This window comes from Coccinella septempunctata, chromosome 4 (genome assembly GCF_907165205.1).
Source record: "Coccinella septempunctata chromosome 4, icCocSept1.1, whole genome shotgun sequence".
Lineage (NCBI taxonomy): Eukaryota > Metazoa > Arthropoda > Insecta > Coleoptera > Coccinellidae > Coccinella > Coccinella septempunctata.
Window position 1 is genome coordinate 36754846 of NC_058192.1, and position 14914 is coordinate 36769759.

The 14914-nt window shown below is 37.6% G+C and overlaps 2 protein-coding genes across 2 annotated transcripts; one reads left to right on the top strand and one right to left on the bottom strand.

The window, feature by feature from the left end:
- Nucleotides 1-6244: 6244 nt before the first annotated feature.
- Nucleotides 6245-7136, top strand: LOC123311697. The gene is made up of 2 exons (XM_044895767.1): nucleotides 6245-6516; nucleotides 6574-7136. The coding sequence occupies exons 1-2, from the start codon at nucleotides 6360-6362 to the stop codon at nucleotides 7134-7136; spliced, it is 720 nt and encodes a 239-aa protein (XP_044751702.1). The 5' UTR covers nucleotides 6245-6359.
- An 851-nt stretch (nucleotides 7137-7987) lies between these two features.
- On the bottom strand, nucleotides 7988-9560 carry LOC123311698 (protein ALP1-like). Its single transcript, XM_044895768.1, has 3 exons — nucleotides 9360-9560; nucleotides 8993-9305; nucleotides 7988-8933 (listed from the first exon to the last, which is right to left on the bottom strand). The coding sequence occupies exons 1-3, from the start codon at nucleotides 9448-9450 to the stop codon at nucleotides 7988-7990; spliced, it is 1350 nt and encodes a 449-aa protein (XP_044751703.1). The 5' UTR covers nucleotides 9451-9560.
- Nucleotides 9561-14914: the final 5354 nt, after the last annotated feature.

Consider the following 14914-nt stretch of genomic DNA (forward strand, 5'->3'; position numbering starts at 1 on the left):
AAACTAAGATCAAAATAATGCCGAAAGATACTGTAAAACTTTCCCCAAACTTCATTTGCTTCAGTTGACTCATAAACCTTGGACCAATATGCACCGCTGAGTCTGTTCTTAAAATCTGCCCTATTGCATTCATTGAATACTCTCCTGAGAACAAAATCATTGATTTTTAGATAGGGGTAACTGACACTCTGTGCAGAGTGATCGGAAATTTGGTTATGATGAACTTTTGCTACATACTCTTTCTCTCGATTCACAAAAATGTTGTCAATAAGGGACTTTGAGGTGTTCGTAATTCTGGTGTAATCATTAATAAGTGGGTACAAATTGTAAGAGCTCAATAGGGAAAATAGGAGATCTTTTTCTTTATTTTTATCATTTTTGTGCATATGGATATTGAAATCACCTACCAGGATGATATGACCAATGAAAGAAACCAGACCCACCAGAATCCTCTCCAGACAACTCAAAAAATAGTCTACTACTCCACCAGGAGTGTACAGACACAGAACGATGGTCTTCTCACAGAGAGATGCTCAACTCAAGTTCTTTAAGAGCTATCTCAGCGGACGCTCTCAGCATGTATCTCTTAGGATAGATGGAGTTGATTATTATTCATTCATTCATTGCTACAACCTGTTACCGGGAATAAATCTACAAAAAGAGAAAAAAAAAAAATGCAAACAGACTTGTAATTTCTTGGGGCTAGTTGCGACTGTGTGCCCTCCTGTGACTAAAGAGACCCAACCGTGACCTGCAGATCCTTCCACACTCAGGGCATGGATAGTCACCAACCAGATCTGGCCGCCGCTGTATCCTTCTCGATTCTCCATTATAACTGTGTACCAAAGACCTCCACTGTGACCTGTCTAACGCTAGTTGTTCCCAGTTATGATTGGAATTTACTAATTTTAGGGATTGATGTAGTGTATCCTTAAACCGCTTATACTGGCCTCCTGGTTTCCGAGCTCCCTCAGTGAATTCGCCATATAGAGCTATTTCGGGGAGTCTTGTGTCTTGCATCCTCAGAATGTGGCCGCTCCATCTGAGTCGGGCCCTCGTTACTTGAGTCTCAATTGTTGTACAACTCGCGCATTGCAAGACCTCTGCATTCGAAACTTTGTGGAACCATCTGATGTGCATTATCTGTCTTAGATGACGTTGTTGCGCATGTTCAAGCTGTTTAATATGTCGGCTGTAGGGCGTCCAGATGTCGCTTCCGTAAAGAAGCGTTGGGAGGACCACTGCTTTGTAAACAGCTGTCTTGGTCTTCAGACTTAGGTCATGATTTTGAAACACTCTGTCCTTTAGCTTCCAGAATGCCCGTGATGCCGAATTGATACGGTTTTGTATTTCCGTGTCTAGATTAGCCCTAGTATTTATGAAGCTTCCCAAGTATTTGAACTGCTCGACCTGTTCTAGAGTTTCATTCTCCAGGCTGATAGCTGTTTGAAGGCTTTCTGGCGGACTCACCAGGATTTTGGTCTCGCCTATATTGAGTCTAAGGCCTAAAGCTTCGTATATATGTTTATAGGTGTCCATCATTATCTGTAGATCCTCTGAGCTGCTAGCGATGAGTGAACAGTCGTCTGCATATTGAAGTTCCGTGATAAACTTGGTACGGGTTTTTGCGCTGAGGCGCTTCAGGTTAAACAGGCCTCCATCAAATCTGAATCTTATCCCAACACCTCTTACGGGCATTCTCATGTCAGCAATTATCGATACAGCTATGGCGAAAATATTGAACAGTAAAGGCGCTAATACACAGCCTTGTTTTATTCCAGAGTTGGTTGAGAAATGGTCGCCATTATGCTGTATTCTAGCGGTGTTGTTGGTATGAAGACTTTTACACACTGCTAAGAATTTTTTGGGTACTCCAAGACGTGCCATGATTTTCCATAGCGCTCTCCGATTCACCGAGTCGAATGCCTTACTTAAATCGATGAAGGCTGTATAGATCCTTGATTGTTGTTCACGGGCCTTCTCTTGTAGCTGTCGCAGTGTAAAAATTAGGTCCACCGTACCTCGATTTGGTCGAAAGCCGCACTGGGATTCAGGTAGTAGCTTTTCTAAGAGTGGAATCAGACGATTAGCCATAATCTTCGAGAGAATTTTACCGGCCACACTAAGCAACGATATGCCCCTGTAATTGTTGCAATTCGACGTATCGCCTTTGTTCTTATAGAGGTTGATAACTAAAGCGTCTCTGAAGTCTTGTGGCACATCTCCCTGTTCCCAGATCTTGCGGAATAGTGTTAGGAGACTATTGACAATGTCTTCATCCAAGGCTTTGAATATCTCCGCTGGAATGCCGTCTAGACCAGGTGACTTATCATTTTTCATATTTTTAATCGCCCTTATGATTTCCGACATTGAGATTTCGTCATCAAGCGATGTCATCGGACTATACGCGGGGAGCAGGTCTAAAATGGATAAATCCGAGTGGTTATTTTGATTCAAGACCTGTGAGTAATGCTCCTTCCATCTTTCGAGAATTTTTCTATCATCAGTTAGGATAGTTCCATGAGCATCTCTTATAGGAAAGCTAGCTTTTCTGCTTGGACCGTAAACAGTTTTAATAGCTTCGAAAAAACGCCTGTAGTCAGGGTTATCGGCGTAAGCCTGTATTTCCCTAGCTTTTTCTTTCCACCAGCTATCCTTGATTTTTCTCATTTCTTGACGGACCTCGCGTTTTATGTCAATAAAACATTTTTGGGCTGCAATATCGCCAGGCTTGTTGATTGCAGTTTTCATCGCTTTGTGTTTTGCCTCCAGAAGGGGTGCGATATGAGTTTCTTTGTCGGCGAACCAGTCTGGGGATTTTCGGGAGCATTCTGTGCCCAGTATTTCTTTCGCTGTATTTGTAAGAGAGGAGTTGATTATACATCCGTAGAGTCATTTATTGAACAAGGTGTGATACAGGGAAGTGTGCTGGGTTCGCTGCTATTTGTTGTATATATAAATGACATTCCTAATATCGTTAGAAATATACTCTCCGCCTTCAGGGAAGGAAATGATATATCTAGAATGACATCTCTACCATCAATAGCATTCATCAACTTTGCTGACGACTCAAACATTCTAATACGCGGGAAAAACCGTGAAGATCTTCAGGGCCTCCTTGAATATACTCACCAATCTGTACAATCATGGTGCACAATAAATAACTTACATCTCAATGTGGATAAGACGGAATTTGTTTTCTTTTCCCATAAACTAAGAAGTGTTGAAGCAGAATATCAGCTCACATTATCAGGAGAAATTATCTCTCCTCGAACAACAACCAAGTTTCTGGGTATCCACATTGATGAACACCTTGAGTGGATAGAGCATGTTGATAAATTGTGCAGAAGATTAAGCAAGACAGTGTTTGTTTTGCGGGTGTTGAGATCGGAGCTCAGCTTGGAATTTTTGAAGTCAATTTATTTCTCCAACTTCCAGTCCGTGATGAGCTATGGTGTCATTTTTTGGGGGAATAGTCGACATGTGAAAATGGTTTTTTACATCCAGAAGATGGTCGTTAGGGTTCTTTTTGGTCTGAGGTACCGGGAATCCTGCCTTGGCGTATTCAGAAAGAATAACATTCTCACACTTTCTGGCATCCACATCTATAGATGTCTGCAGTTCCTGTTCCAAAATAAGAACCTTTTCGACAAATTTAGGAAAAGTGATTCATACAAGACCCGAAACCAATTTTTTCTGTACCCTCTATATAAGTTGTCCCTGACAGAAAGAAACTGTACATATATGTGCCTAAAACTATATAACAAACTACCATCCAAAATACGTCAAATTGATAACTTCAAATGTTTTCGAAAAGAGGTCTACAGCCTATTGTTACGACTAGAGCCATACACTGTTGGTGAATTCCTGGAGAGTAACATTGAATGTTGATCTTCTCTGTTTTTGTTTATTTTTTTCCTGTATGACGTTTCCCATCTTCATTGTTTTGTTAACAATTATTATTGGTGAATAAATATATTCTATTCTATTCTATTCTATTCTATTCTATTTACACATGCCCCCGTATCCATTTCAAGTTTAATTATTATATTTTCTATTTACAGTGTAGTTCTTCAATCCTTATTGTGGTTATAATTTTGATGTAACTCATTACTACAATCTATATTGATAAAAGAGGATCTATGGTTTACTTCAAAATGCTTTATTGTTCAAACGATCGCACCAAATTGGACAATTCTTTTTTTGTTGTGTTTATTATTGTTAGGGCAAGGTTTATATAACAAAATATTCCCAAAAAAAATTGTACAGAACAGAAAAAAAGGCATTCTTTTTTCTTACGACCAATCGAGCAATCATAGAGAGTACTTATAGATTTTCGACATTTGGACAAAAAGTTAAGTTATATCGAGTAAATCGAAAATTCAAAATGATGAGTTCGTTATTATTATCTACCCTAGAAATAATTTAAATGGCAAAACTAGGTTTGCCGGGTCAGCTATTGTTTGAATTTCGAGTTTGTTGGTGCAATTTGGCATATGTGCGGTCGTTCTACTCGATTCAAATTTCTTGCCATATGTTTAATTTTTTTTTCCTCCGATGAACAATTAGTCTTAGACACGGGCGTAGCCAGGGGGGGGGGTTTTGGGGGTTCAAACCCCCCCGAAATAATATAGTTACATAATATTAGTTTCGAAAAGTTTCAATTTATATGTCAAAATCAGAAAAATTTCATTTCAAAACCCCCCCCGAAACACAACCCTGGCTACGCCTATGGTCTTAGACTATACGTCGTCGTCGCTTTCGATTGCCTAATTTATAAAGTGCGTTTAATTTTGGGCCTTCAGTCGCATCTCATTGATTTTTGCCCAAGTCGTTCGCTTTGAACCTCAATTAGAACATTTGTTAACACTGTAACTTGAAGTGCGGGTTAGCGCAAACTAAAATCAAGAAAGAAGCTCAGCACATCCAGAATCCGTCGAAAGGGCCCTTTCCTCCAGAGACGGAAGACCCGCCGCTACAGGAAGAAGAGGAGTGCTCCGGATTTCTCCGTGAGAATAATTTCAAATGATCTATTATTTGAAATCTGACTTTCTACAAAAATTTACGCCAAGAACAGATACAATCCATTCTCTCACCAACAATTCTATCGAAATCATACATTTTGGTCCTTCGAGCCGGATTATTTGAGGTTTGGCTCTTTTGAAAGTTGGATTCGTTTTTTTCGAGACCACGACATTTTCGGAAAGAGAAATTCTCACTTCACTGCTGCATTGTGAAACTCATAATTCACCTTCATTAGACGAATTTTCATCCGTCGCCAATATAATTCGTTCAATTATAACATTAAAAATTTAAAATTTATCTCCTTCTCGATTTTCACAATTTTCCACATTGAGAACGCCATTTTAATTAAAAAAAAAGGACGTTTGAATGTTTTACGACTAACTGCGGTCCGCATCTTCGCGATATCGTTCAGTCACGCGCTTTGTTCCACTCATAACCTACTCGGGTGTTTACACTTTTGGCTTATTTATTCACATTTACATTTTGGTCGTAGATTTCACTATGGACAAACTTAAAAAGTATCAGAACATTAGAAAAACTGCTCTGTCGGATATTAACGTGATTTATTCATTGGCAAATCGCGTCAAACCGATAAAAGTGTAAGATCTTTATTTAGAGTGCGGTGCTCAGAACTTGATCAGATTCGTGATGATTTTTTGAATAATCATAGTAACATCGTTTCAATTCTTCTAACAGAAGCCGACCCTGATCTTGAAAAGGAAGGGTTTTTTGAATGAGTTCTTTTTCATAAAAAGTGTTTACTCTGATCTATTCGATTCAGATAACGGTGATGCTACTCAGTCTGGAATGAATGCAACAATTTATTCATCCAAATTAACCAACTCAAATATTCAACTACCCAAACTTGAATTAGTTAAATTTCATGGAGATAACGAATCATTTCGCAGTTTTATAGATTTATTTGATGCACTGGTCCATAATAATTGATTCGATCATCGATGCTGCTTCGGTATAGTCGAGCGTGTTATGGGTCGTTTATACTGGCCCGTAACTTAAACTTTTCCCTTACCCTAAGAGTTGAAACATAGGAATCTCATGCTATGGTTTATACTCGAACTTTAACTTATTCCCTTATCTAGAAATTCATGAATTTTACGGGAATTATTTAAGGGCATCCAATAGCATGCCAGAGTTTATTCCATGCGCATTACATACATATTTTGAATTTTCCCTTCTCTACAGTCAACTGTTGATAGTTGATAGCACGTTTTCTGTTTTCGTTTCATCTAATTTCATTTTCATTTCATTTTGTTTATCACAGAGGAAACATACAAATTTAGCTTCACTTCCGCAAAGTATTTATCAACGTGAAGATGTGTGAGATATCGAAAAAATTTGATGCCGATATTAAACTAATCCAATTAGTTGAAAAGTTCCCTCATATTTACGATAAAAGAGATCCTTCTTTTAAGGATAAATTGGCACTAGAAAATTCATGGTCATTTATTTCTAATGAAATGAAAATTCCTGGTAAGTAATGAATAATTTGAATAGTTATTGCTTTACTCAATGAATTGAATTTTGCAGCTTCAGATTGTGTAAATAGGTGGAATACCCTAAGGAACAGATTTTCTAAAGAACGAAATAAAATAACCCCTTCTGGATCCTCATCAGGCAAGTCCAAAGAATGGGAACTATTGAAGTACATGCAATTTCTACACACCCATATGAGGAAAAGAAAAACGTTTGGCAATTTGCCTGAAGAGAACGAAGTTACTAAAAGAGTAGTGCAGGAACTGTCTGAAGAGAATTGTTCAGGAATAAACACTATTTGTTACGAAACTATAGATAGTGATTTGGAATGCACTCAAGACAACGAAATTTTTGGGGATGTATCTTGTGAAAATATTGTGGAGCAAAGTACTCCTAAAAATAAAAATCCCAAAAATCCTGATATGATGCCAATTATAAATGAAGCGGTTAACGTTCTGAAGTCACTCTCTTCATCTGGCAAACAGGGCTCCAAAGAACTATCTGTTAAAAATTTTTGCGATAGTTTACATCATGACTTGATGAAAATGGACGCAAAAAAATTAAGACAGTGTAAACAAGGCATTTTGAGGCTTATTGATGAATATTCACACAATTAGTTTTCTATACTCATAATAATAGGAATAAATTGTTTACTAAATTTATTTGTTTCATTCTCTTATTCAACCATTCGCCTCCTAGCAGTAACGTCACAGGAAATGATAATAATTTTGGGCTCCATTAGTGTCTTTACTGATCTCATTTTAGTTTCTGTATTTTTATTTAGGCATAGAGAATGACATGATATTAAAACCTTAAATTCTCATCATTACATTTGACAAATTTTTCACAAGACTCAAGAAAGCGATATTTTCACCCTAAGTTAAGATTTGGGTAATGGGTGATTTGCAAGAAGAATAGAAAAATGTTTATTTAAAACATTAAATTTCATTTTTTTTATTTCATTAAATATTTCTGATGTATGAAACAAGTTTCTTGATGAGCACAAAAACGATTCAATAAATAGCTTTTCTAATAAATAAAACAAGTAAATAGTTTTAGTGTACATAAGGAATGATTTATAAAAAAACAATTTTGTAACACACATGAGAACATAATACTACTACATAACTTTCATATATATTTTATAGTTTTTCTGCAACTGTTTGCGATGCATGTTAGCTTTTGTTACTCGTGTCACCAAAAATTATGGTCATATGTTATAAAGGCACGTCTATTGAGTTTCTCAACTCCTGAAATATCACATCAATGATACAAGCCATGAAGGAACTCTTAAAGCGACTAGCAGATGTTGGTGAACAATACCGTTTGAGGATAAACTATCAAAAGTCTGAAATTATGATTCCTGATACTGTTGCCAATTGTGAAAACGTGACACATTTATCTATTCAGGTACAATGATTCGCGATGATGGTGATACTGAACAGCCACATGTCAAACGACGTGTGGACTATGACGATCCTGTATTTGGTTGTGACTTACGCCTAACATAAGTAAGCTGCCAAGGTACCGCTCCTTCATTATGTAGGTAGTTTTTCATTATATCTCTTGATTCAATAGAGTTCCTATCGGAATTGTTTGGACCCAAGCGTCCTAACCTTGAACGATTGGATTCAATTCTTATAGCATCATCTACAGTACCAATATAATTTGGCATTTGACCCTTGGATTCCAATACTTCTGTTCTCATGAAGTTGTGTAAAGCAATGGTAGCTGCAGTGATTACCTCGGCTGTTGTGACGTCTGCAATTATATTATTCCGAAAGATTCTCCAACGAGAAGCCAGAATACCAAAGGCATTCTCTATTGTTCTGCGTGCCCTTGATAGACGATAGTTGTACACATTCTTGGATTCCTCCAAATTTCTACCTGGATAGGGACGAAGAAGATATGGCTTCAAAGGAAAAGCTTCATCTCCAACAAAAAAAGAGGGAAAATTTACATCAGACCCAGGCAGACTTTTTTCAGGGGGTAGTTTTAAACTACCCGAATCAAGAGCTTTTCCGAAAGCCGATTCCCGGAATACACCCCAATCACTCTGGGACCCAAAAGATCCAATATCCACCAAGGTGAATCTATAGGATGCATCACACACAGCCATCAGAACAATACTGAAGGTTTTTTTATAATTAAAAAATTTAGATCCAGAATTTTTTGGTGCCTGCATCACAATATGTTTTCCATCAATAGCACCACAACAGTGTGGTAGATTCCACTTCTCCTCGAATTCATTTGCAATAGTCTTCCAATCTTGCATAGTCGGGCGCTTCAAATATATTGGACTGAGAACATCCCAAATAGCTTGACATGTTTCTCTCACCACTACAGACACTGTGGCCTTGCCAACAAGGAACGACCAGGACACAGATTGCATGCTACACCCATGGGCCAAGAAACTGGAAAACAAGACATATAATATAGCTATACCATGGGCATTGCGCATCAGCTGACTTACTATAATGTGATTACTAAACGTTGCTCAGGGCTCAAAGTCTTTCTGGTAGCACGCTTAATTAATCTGTGTCCTACCAACTGCAACAGTTTATAAAAACAAATTCTGTCCATTCTTAAGTATGAGAAAAATTGCTCAGGGTCCATGGTTTTCATATTGCCGAATAAATTAGTGAAATGTTCCCCAATTCGCCTCTGACGAAACAAAGGCCTCACGCTCCAACGACGCTTTTTTCGACGCTTTTGGGTTTGATTTACTTCGATGCTAGCTGCAGTCAATATGAGAATTGCTGCTGCTGCAGGAATAGCATTCTCATCTAAAAGCATTATCTTTGAAAATCTTTGAAACAGTACACGAGAGAACGAGTGACTAACTACCAATACTATTGCTAATGGGTTCATAACATCTGTGTACAACATATTGAACATATGTCTCATAATCATAAAAACAGAGACAACCATGTTTAGAATTCTATTTGGAAAATTCTTCGATTTCAGTTTAAGGTTGAAAGAAGAATAAGGTTAGAAAAATAAACCTGTCTCCGATTCTATGATTGCGTAAACATCCATATTAGTTTTCTGTAACATCTGAAGACAACTAAAGTTGAGGGAACAAGTTATCCAGTATAAACCAGACAACTCAAGTTAAAGGAATAAGTTAAGGGCATAAGTCAAGGGCATAAGTTACGGGCCAGTATAAACGACCCTTTACGATAGTCTGGGAAAGTGTGAATAAGATAAGATAAATTAAAAATAAGAGCGTGAGGTAGAAGATTTTTCAAAGTTCAATTGGTGGGTGATTGAATTTTCAGGTGAGTCTTCCCGTTTCACAAAAATTGAGAAAAAGGAAATAAAACACTCAAGAAAAAAGGATAATAACAACAAACCCGATATCGTAAAGGAAAGCTGTAACTGACGAGCCAGCGGTAGAGGCGGGTCAACACCTGAATTAAGTAGGGGGCTGACGCAACCGCTCTGCTGACGCACGGCGGTTATACGCGTAAATCGAAGAGGATACGGCAACAGGTGATCCTTAATGAGTCTAGCGGATAAGAAACGCAATAGGAGTGACGAGTTCGAAGAGATAGAAGCGGAGTCTATTGGAAGGAATAAAAAAGTACTGAGATCACCAAACCTGAAACTAAGAAGGGGTGGGGAAGAAATGGATTCCGGAAACCTAGAACATATGTTCAAGATGATGATGGAACAAATTATGGTGGAAATGAGGAAAAATACAAGAACTAAAGGTTGAGATCAAGAATATGCGGGAAGAAATGCAGAAAAGAGAGAAAAAATGGAATGAGGAAAAGAAAATGTTAGAGAAAAGAATTGAAGTTTTGGAAGATAAGGCCGAAAGAGAGGAAAAAAGAAGGAAGAAAAACAATATTGTAATCAAGAATATTGCAATTGAGGTTTTAAAAGAGAAGGATGAAATTCAAACGTACATAGAGAATGAACTGAAGACAAAAGTTGAAATTAAAAGAGCATACAGAATTAATCAAGGTACAAATATTGAAATGTTTGTCGCTGAAGTAGGTAGTTGGGAGCAAAAACAACAGGTAATGAAGAAGAAACATAATTTAAAAGGAAAGAAAACAATTATAGAAAACGACCTTACCCCAAAGGAGAGACAAATCCAGAAGCAGATCCTAGAAATAGGAAAAGTGGAGAGAGACAAAGAAAGAAAAGTGAAAATAGGATATCAGAAAATAACGATAGATGGAATACTATATGTCTGGGAAATATGGAGGATAATATTCTGGTTGGAACGAAGACTAAATGGAGAGAGTGGAAATTGGCCACATGGAATGTTAGAGGAATAAGGGGAAAAGAATTGGATTTAATAGGGGAGTTTGAGAGGTATAACATTGACATTTTAGGTATAACAGAGACAAAAAAGAAGGGGAAAGGAGAACAATTGATGGAAAATGGGCACATTATGGTATACGGTGGAGTGGAATATGAAAGGCACGGTGCAGCGGGAGTGGGATGTCTGATACATAAGAGATGGAGTCAATTTGTGGACCACTGGGAGGTGTACTCTGAAAGGATTCTCTTACTGCGTCTAAAAAAGAGTACGAACCGAATTATATCTATATTGGTAGTATACGGGCCGAACGAGGATGCAAGAGCGGAAGAAAAAGATAAATTCTGGGAAGATTTGACTATGGCAAAGGAAAACTGTAAGGGAAAAATTATAATATGCGGAGATATCAACGGTAGAGTTGGTATTTCACAAGATAATAATGGAGTTGTGGGCAAATATGGTGAAGATAAGAAGACAAATAATGGAAATAGACTTATTGAATACTGCAGAGTGAACGATTTAATAGTGACAAATACTTTCTATGAACATAAGGATATTCATAAGTATACAAGACAGGGACCAAAAAGAGAAGATAGATCAATTATAGATTACATAGAGATTACATAGAGTCGTGGAGAGGGATAGTAGGAGAGAGGTGAATGATGTGAGAGTATACAGGGGAGCTGAATTAGGAACCGATCACTACATGTTGGTTGCGAGAATGGTGGAAGAGGATGAGGGAGGGAAGATCGAAAAACAAAATGAAAGATGTTATGAACGGATTAAATATTATAAGCTAAGAGAACGTGTGATTGCAGAGAAGTACAGAACAAAATTGGAAGAAGAACTTTCAAGGGTAGATGTAGTCAACTGTAACTGGAGGCTGGAAGATTTGTGGATCGACTTCAAGACAAAGGTATTGGCAACAGCAAAGGAGGTTTGTGGAAGTGTAAGAGTCAAAGGAAAAAGGAAATATACTTCTTGGTGGAGTGAGGACATTAAAAAAGAGATAAAATGCAAGAAGAACAGATGGAAAGAATACTTAAGAGAAAGAACTGAGGAAAGTTATATGAGGTACAAGGAAAAAAGGAAAAAAGTTAAAGAAATGATCAAGAGCAACAAGGAAAAGAACTGGACTGAGTTTGGGGATAAAATGGAAAAATATGCTAATGAGAACAAAAAATTATTTTATAGAATGTTAAAAAATACGAGAAAGAAAAAGGGATTAGAACAAATAACCATAAGAAACAAACAAAGGGAATTACTGACAAGTGAGAAGGAAATCATGATAAGATGGAGAGATTATTTTATAGAAGTCTTGGAAGGAAACGATGGATATGTCATGCCTGAGGAAGCTGTCGGAAAGGATTCTCGAACAAACACTGATGAAGAACATATAAGTATAGAGGAAATTAACGAAGCATTAAATAAGTTGAAAAGTGGAAAATCAGCTGGATATGATCTGATAGCACCAGAGATGATAAAAAATATGGGGAATATCGGTAGAGAAATTTTTAGAGTGATCTGTCAGAAAGCGTGGAATGAGAAAGAAATACCGGAGGACTGGAGGAGGGCTTTGATTGTCCCTATTTATAAGAGTGGAGATAAAAAAGAATGTAGTAATTACAGAGGGATAACATTAATGAATACTGCGTTGAAGGTGTATGAATCGATACTCGAACAGCGACTGAGAACACATGAAGAGAAATCCCTAGACGAGGCACAAAGCGGGTTCATTAAAGGAAGAAGTACTCAAGATCATATATTCACAATTAAGCAGATAATTGAGAAAGTAAGGAAAAGCAAAAGGGCTGCCTATTTTGTGTTTATAGATTTGGTCAAGGCTTTCGATAAGGTCAGAAGAAAGAAGCTGTGGGAAATACTAAAGAAACGTGGTGTTGACTCGGGAATGTTGCAGTCGATCCAGAGTATTTACAAGAGAAATGTTAACTTTGTCTTAAGGCAAAACATGAGATCAGCAGAATTTGAAACAAGGGATGGACTGAGGCAGGGGGGAACACTCAGCCCTCTACTATTCATAATATTCTTGGATGAAATTATAAAAGAATGCAAGGAAAATATGTCTAAATTGTTTGTAGGACACTGGAGGATGGAGAGGATAGAGATACCAGAATGTGCGTTTGCAGATGATGTGGTGTTGATGTCGGGAAGTAAGAGGGGAATACAGAAAAATGTGGATATCTGGTATGAGACATTGAAGAAGTATGGTATGGAAATCAATAGAAAGAAGACAAAAATAATGAGAGTTTCAGAGGAGGAGGATGAAGTGAGTGTGGAAATAGAGGGAGAGGTGATACAGCAGGTAGAACAGTTCATCTACTTGGGGGACAGTATTGATAAGAGGGGAAATCAGGAAGGAGAGTTGAATGATAGAATAGAAAAGACCAGCAAACTTTACCACGCCATGAATAAGAACTTCATCAGGAAGAGAGAAATAGCCGAGAAAACTAAGATGATGGTGTACAAGACAGTTATTAGACCAGTGCTAACATATGGATGCGAAACCTGGACAACAACCCTGAGAGAGAAGAGTCGATTACAGGCTATGGAGATGAAAATTTTGAGGGGAATAAAGGGGGTGACAAGGAGAGACAGGTGGAGGAATGAAGAAGTCAGAAGTCAGTTGAGGGTGGAATCACTGAATGATTATATCGGGGAGAGACAGTTGGGTTGGTGGGGACATTTATAACGGATGGGAATAAATAGACAAGTAAGACGCATTTGGGAGGCAAAAGTGGAGACTAAACCTAGAAGAGGAAGACCACATCTAACATGGATGGATAGCGTTAAAAAATAGGTGAACCGGAGAAGAAAAAGTTTGGAAGAGGCCAAAGTGCTAACAGTAGACAGAAAACAATGGAAGGAATTCATTAAGAGTGTTTATTCAGATAATAATTGAAAAAATTGAATTACATATACCCAATGTGAAATTGTAATGCAAAGATAACCCATACACCGAAAGGTAATTTGGGATAATGATTATATATATATATATAATATTCGTTTACGTGCAGAAGCTCTTTGGAATGAATTGGATAGCGCGCCTAAGGTTAATTCAGAAAATGTTAAAAGTTTGAGAAAATTGATGGATACATATTCAGAAAATATAGCTGCTCTAAAACAAATGAATTTTCCAACCGAAAGTTGGGATTTTCTGCTTTTTATGATGCTTCTTAAACGTTTAGATACTCCAATAATAACCAGATTTGAAATAGAACACGGTTCATCGGATATACCGACATTTGATGAATTAATGAAATTTTTGTATCGTCATTGCGCCACATTGGACACTCTTAGTTTTTCTCCAAGCTTGAATACAAACCAACAATTCTCCTACGATCCTCATAAGAAATCTGAGAAATCTTACCCTAATAATGCTAAGAATAACCGTACCACTGCTTTTCATACCAATTCCTCGCCTGTAAAGTGTTTATTCTGCAAAGAAAACCATACTATTTATCGATGCAACTTGTTCAAAACGAAGTCACACGCTGATAAATATAACTTTTGCAAATCGTCGCATCTTTGTTTCAATTGCTTGAATTCATCCCATGATGTTCGTTCGTGCCCGTCCACGTATAAATGTAAAAAATGTTCATCGAAAACTCATCACACCCTACTTCATGTAGATAAATTTTCTTATGTTGAAACCGCTGATAATTCTTCTAAAGTCAACAATTCCAACAGTCAGCCCGACACATCGACAGTTGAACCCTCATTATCGGCCTTTTCAGCGAGCACTTCGTGCCTTCTGGGGACACAGGACCAAGCGAAATCGAAATGTGTGCTTCTATCTACTGCTTGGATAGGCATACTAGATTCGCGGGGTTGTTTTCAAAATTTTCGTTGTCTGTTAGATTCGAGAAGTATGACTTCATTCATTACAAGCAAAGCAGTCAAACGTTTAGGCTTAACAAGAAATAATTTTGCTGTTGAGATTCAGGGGTTGAATCAGATGAAATCTTGTTACAGTAACGGTAGAGTAGTTATTTCAATCAAACCATTAAGTAGTGAGCATCCTACTCTTCACACTGATGCAATTATTCTCAATCAAATATGTGACAGTTTACCGACTCGTCAACTACGGAATCATGGTCT

Bases quoted from the DNA above. Each gene is read 5' to 3' on its own strand.
- LOC123311698 (XM_044895768.1), bottom strand. From the start codon at position 9,450: ATGGTTGTCTCTGTTTTTATGATTATGAGACATATGTTCAATATGTTG. The intron at 9,306-9,359 runs GTCACTCGTTCT...TAATGCTTTTAG, and splicing joins AGCAATAGTATTGGTAGTTA to ATGAGAATGCTATTCCTGCA. The intron at 8,934-8,992 runs GTAAGTCAGCTG...CTTGTTTTCCAG, and splicing joins CGTTTAGTAATCACATTATA to TTTCTTGGCCCATGGGTGTA.
- LOC123311697 (XM_044895767.1), top strand. From the start codon at position 6,360: ATGTGTGAGATATCGAAAAAATTTGATGCCGATATTAAACTAATCCAA. The intron at 6,517-6,573 runs GTAAGTAATGAA...TGAATTTTGCAG, and splicing joins TAATGAAATGAAAATTCCTG to CTTCAGATTGTGTAAATAGG.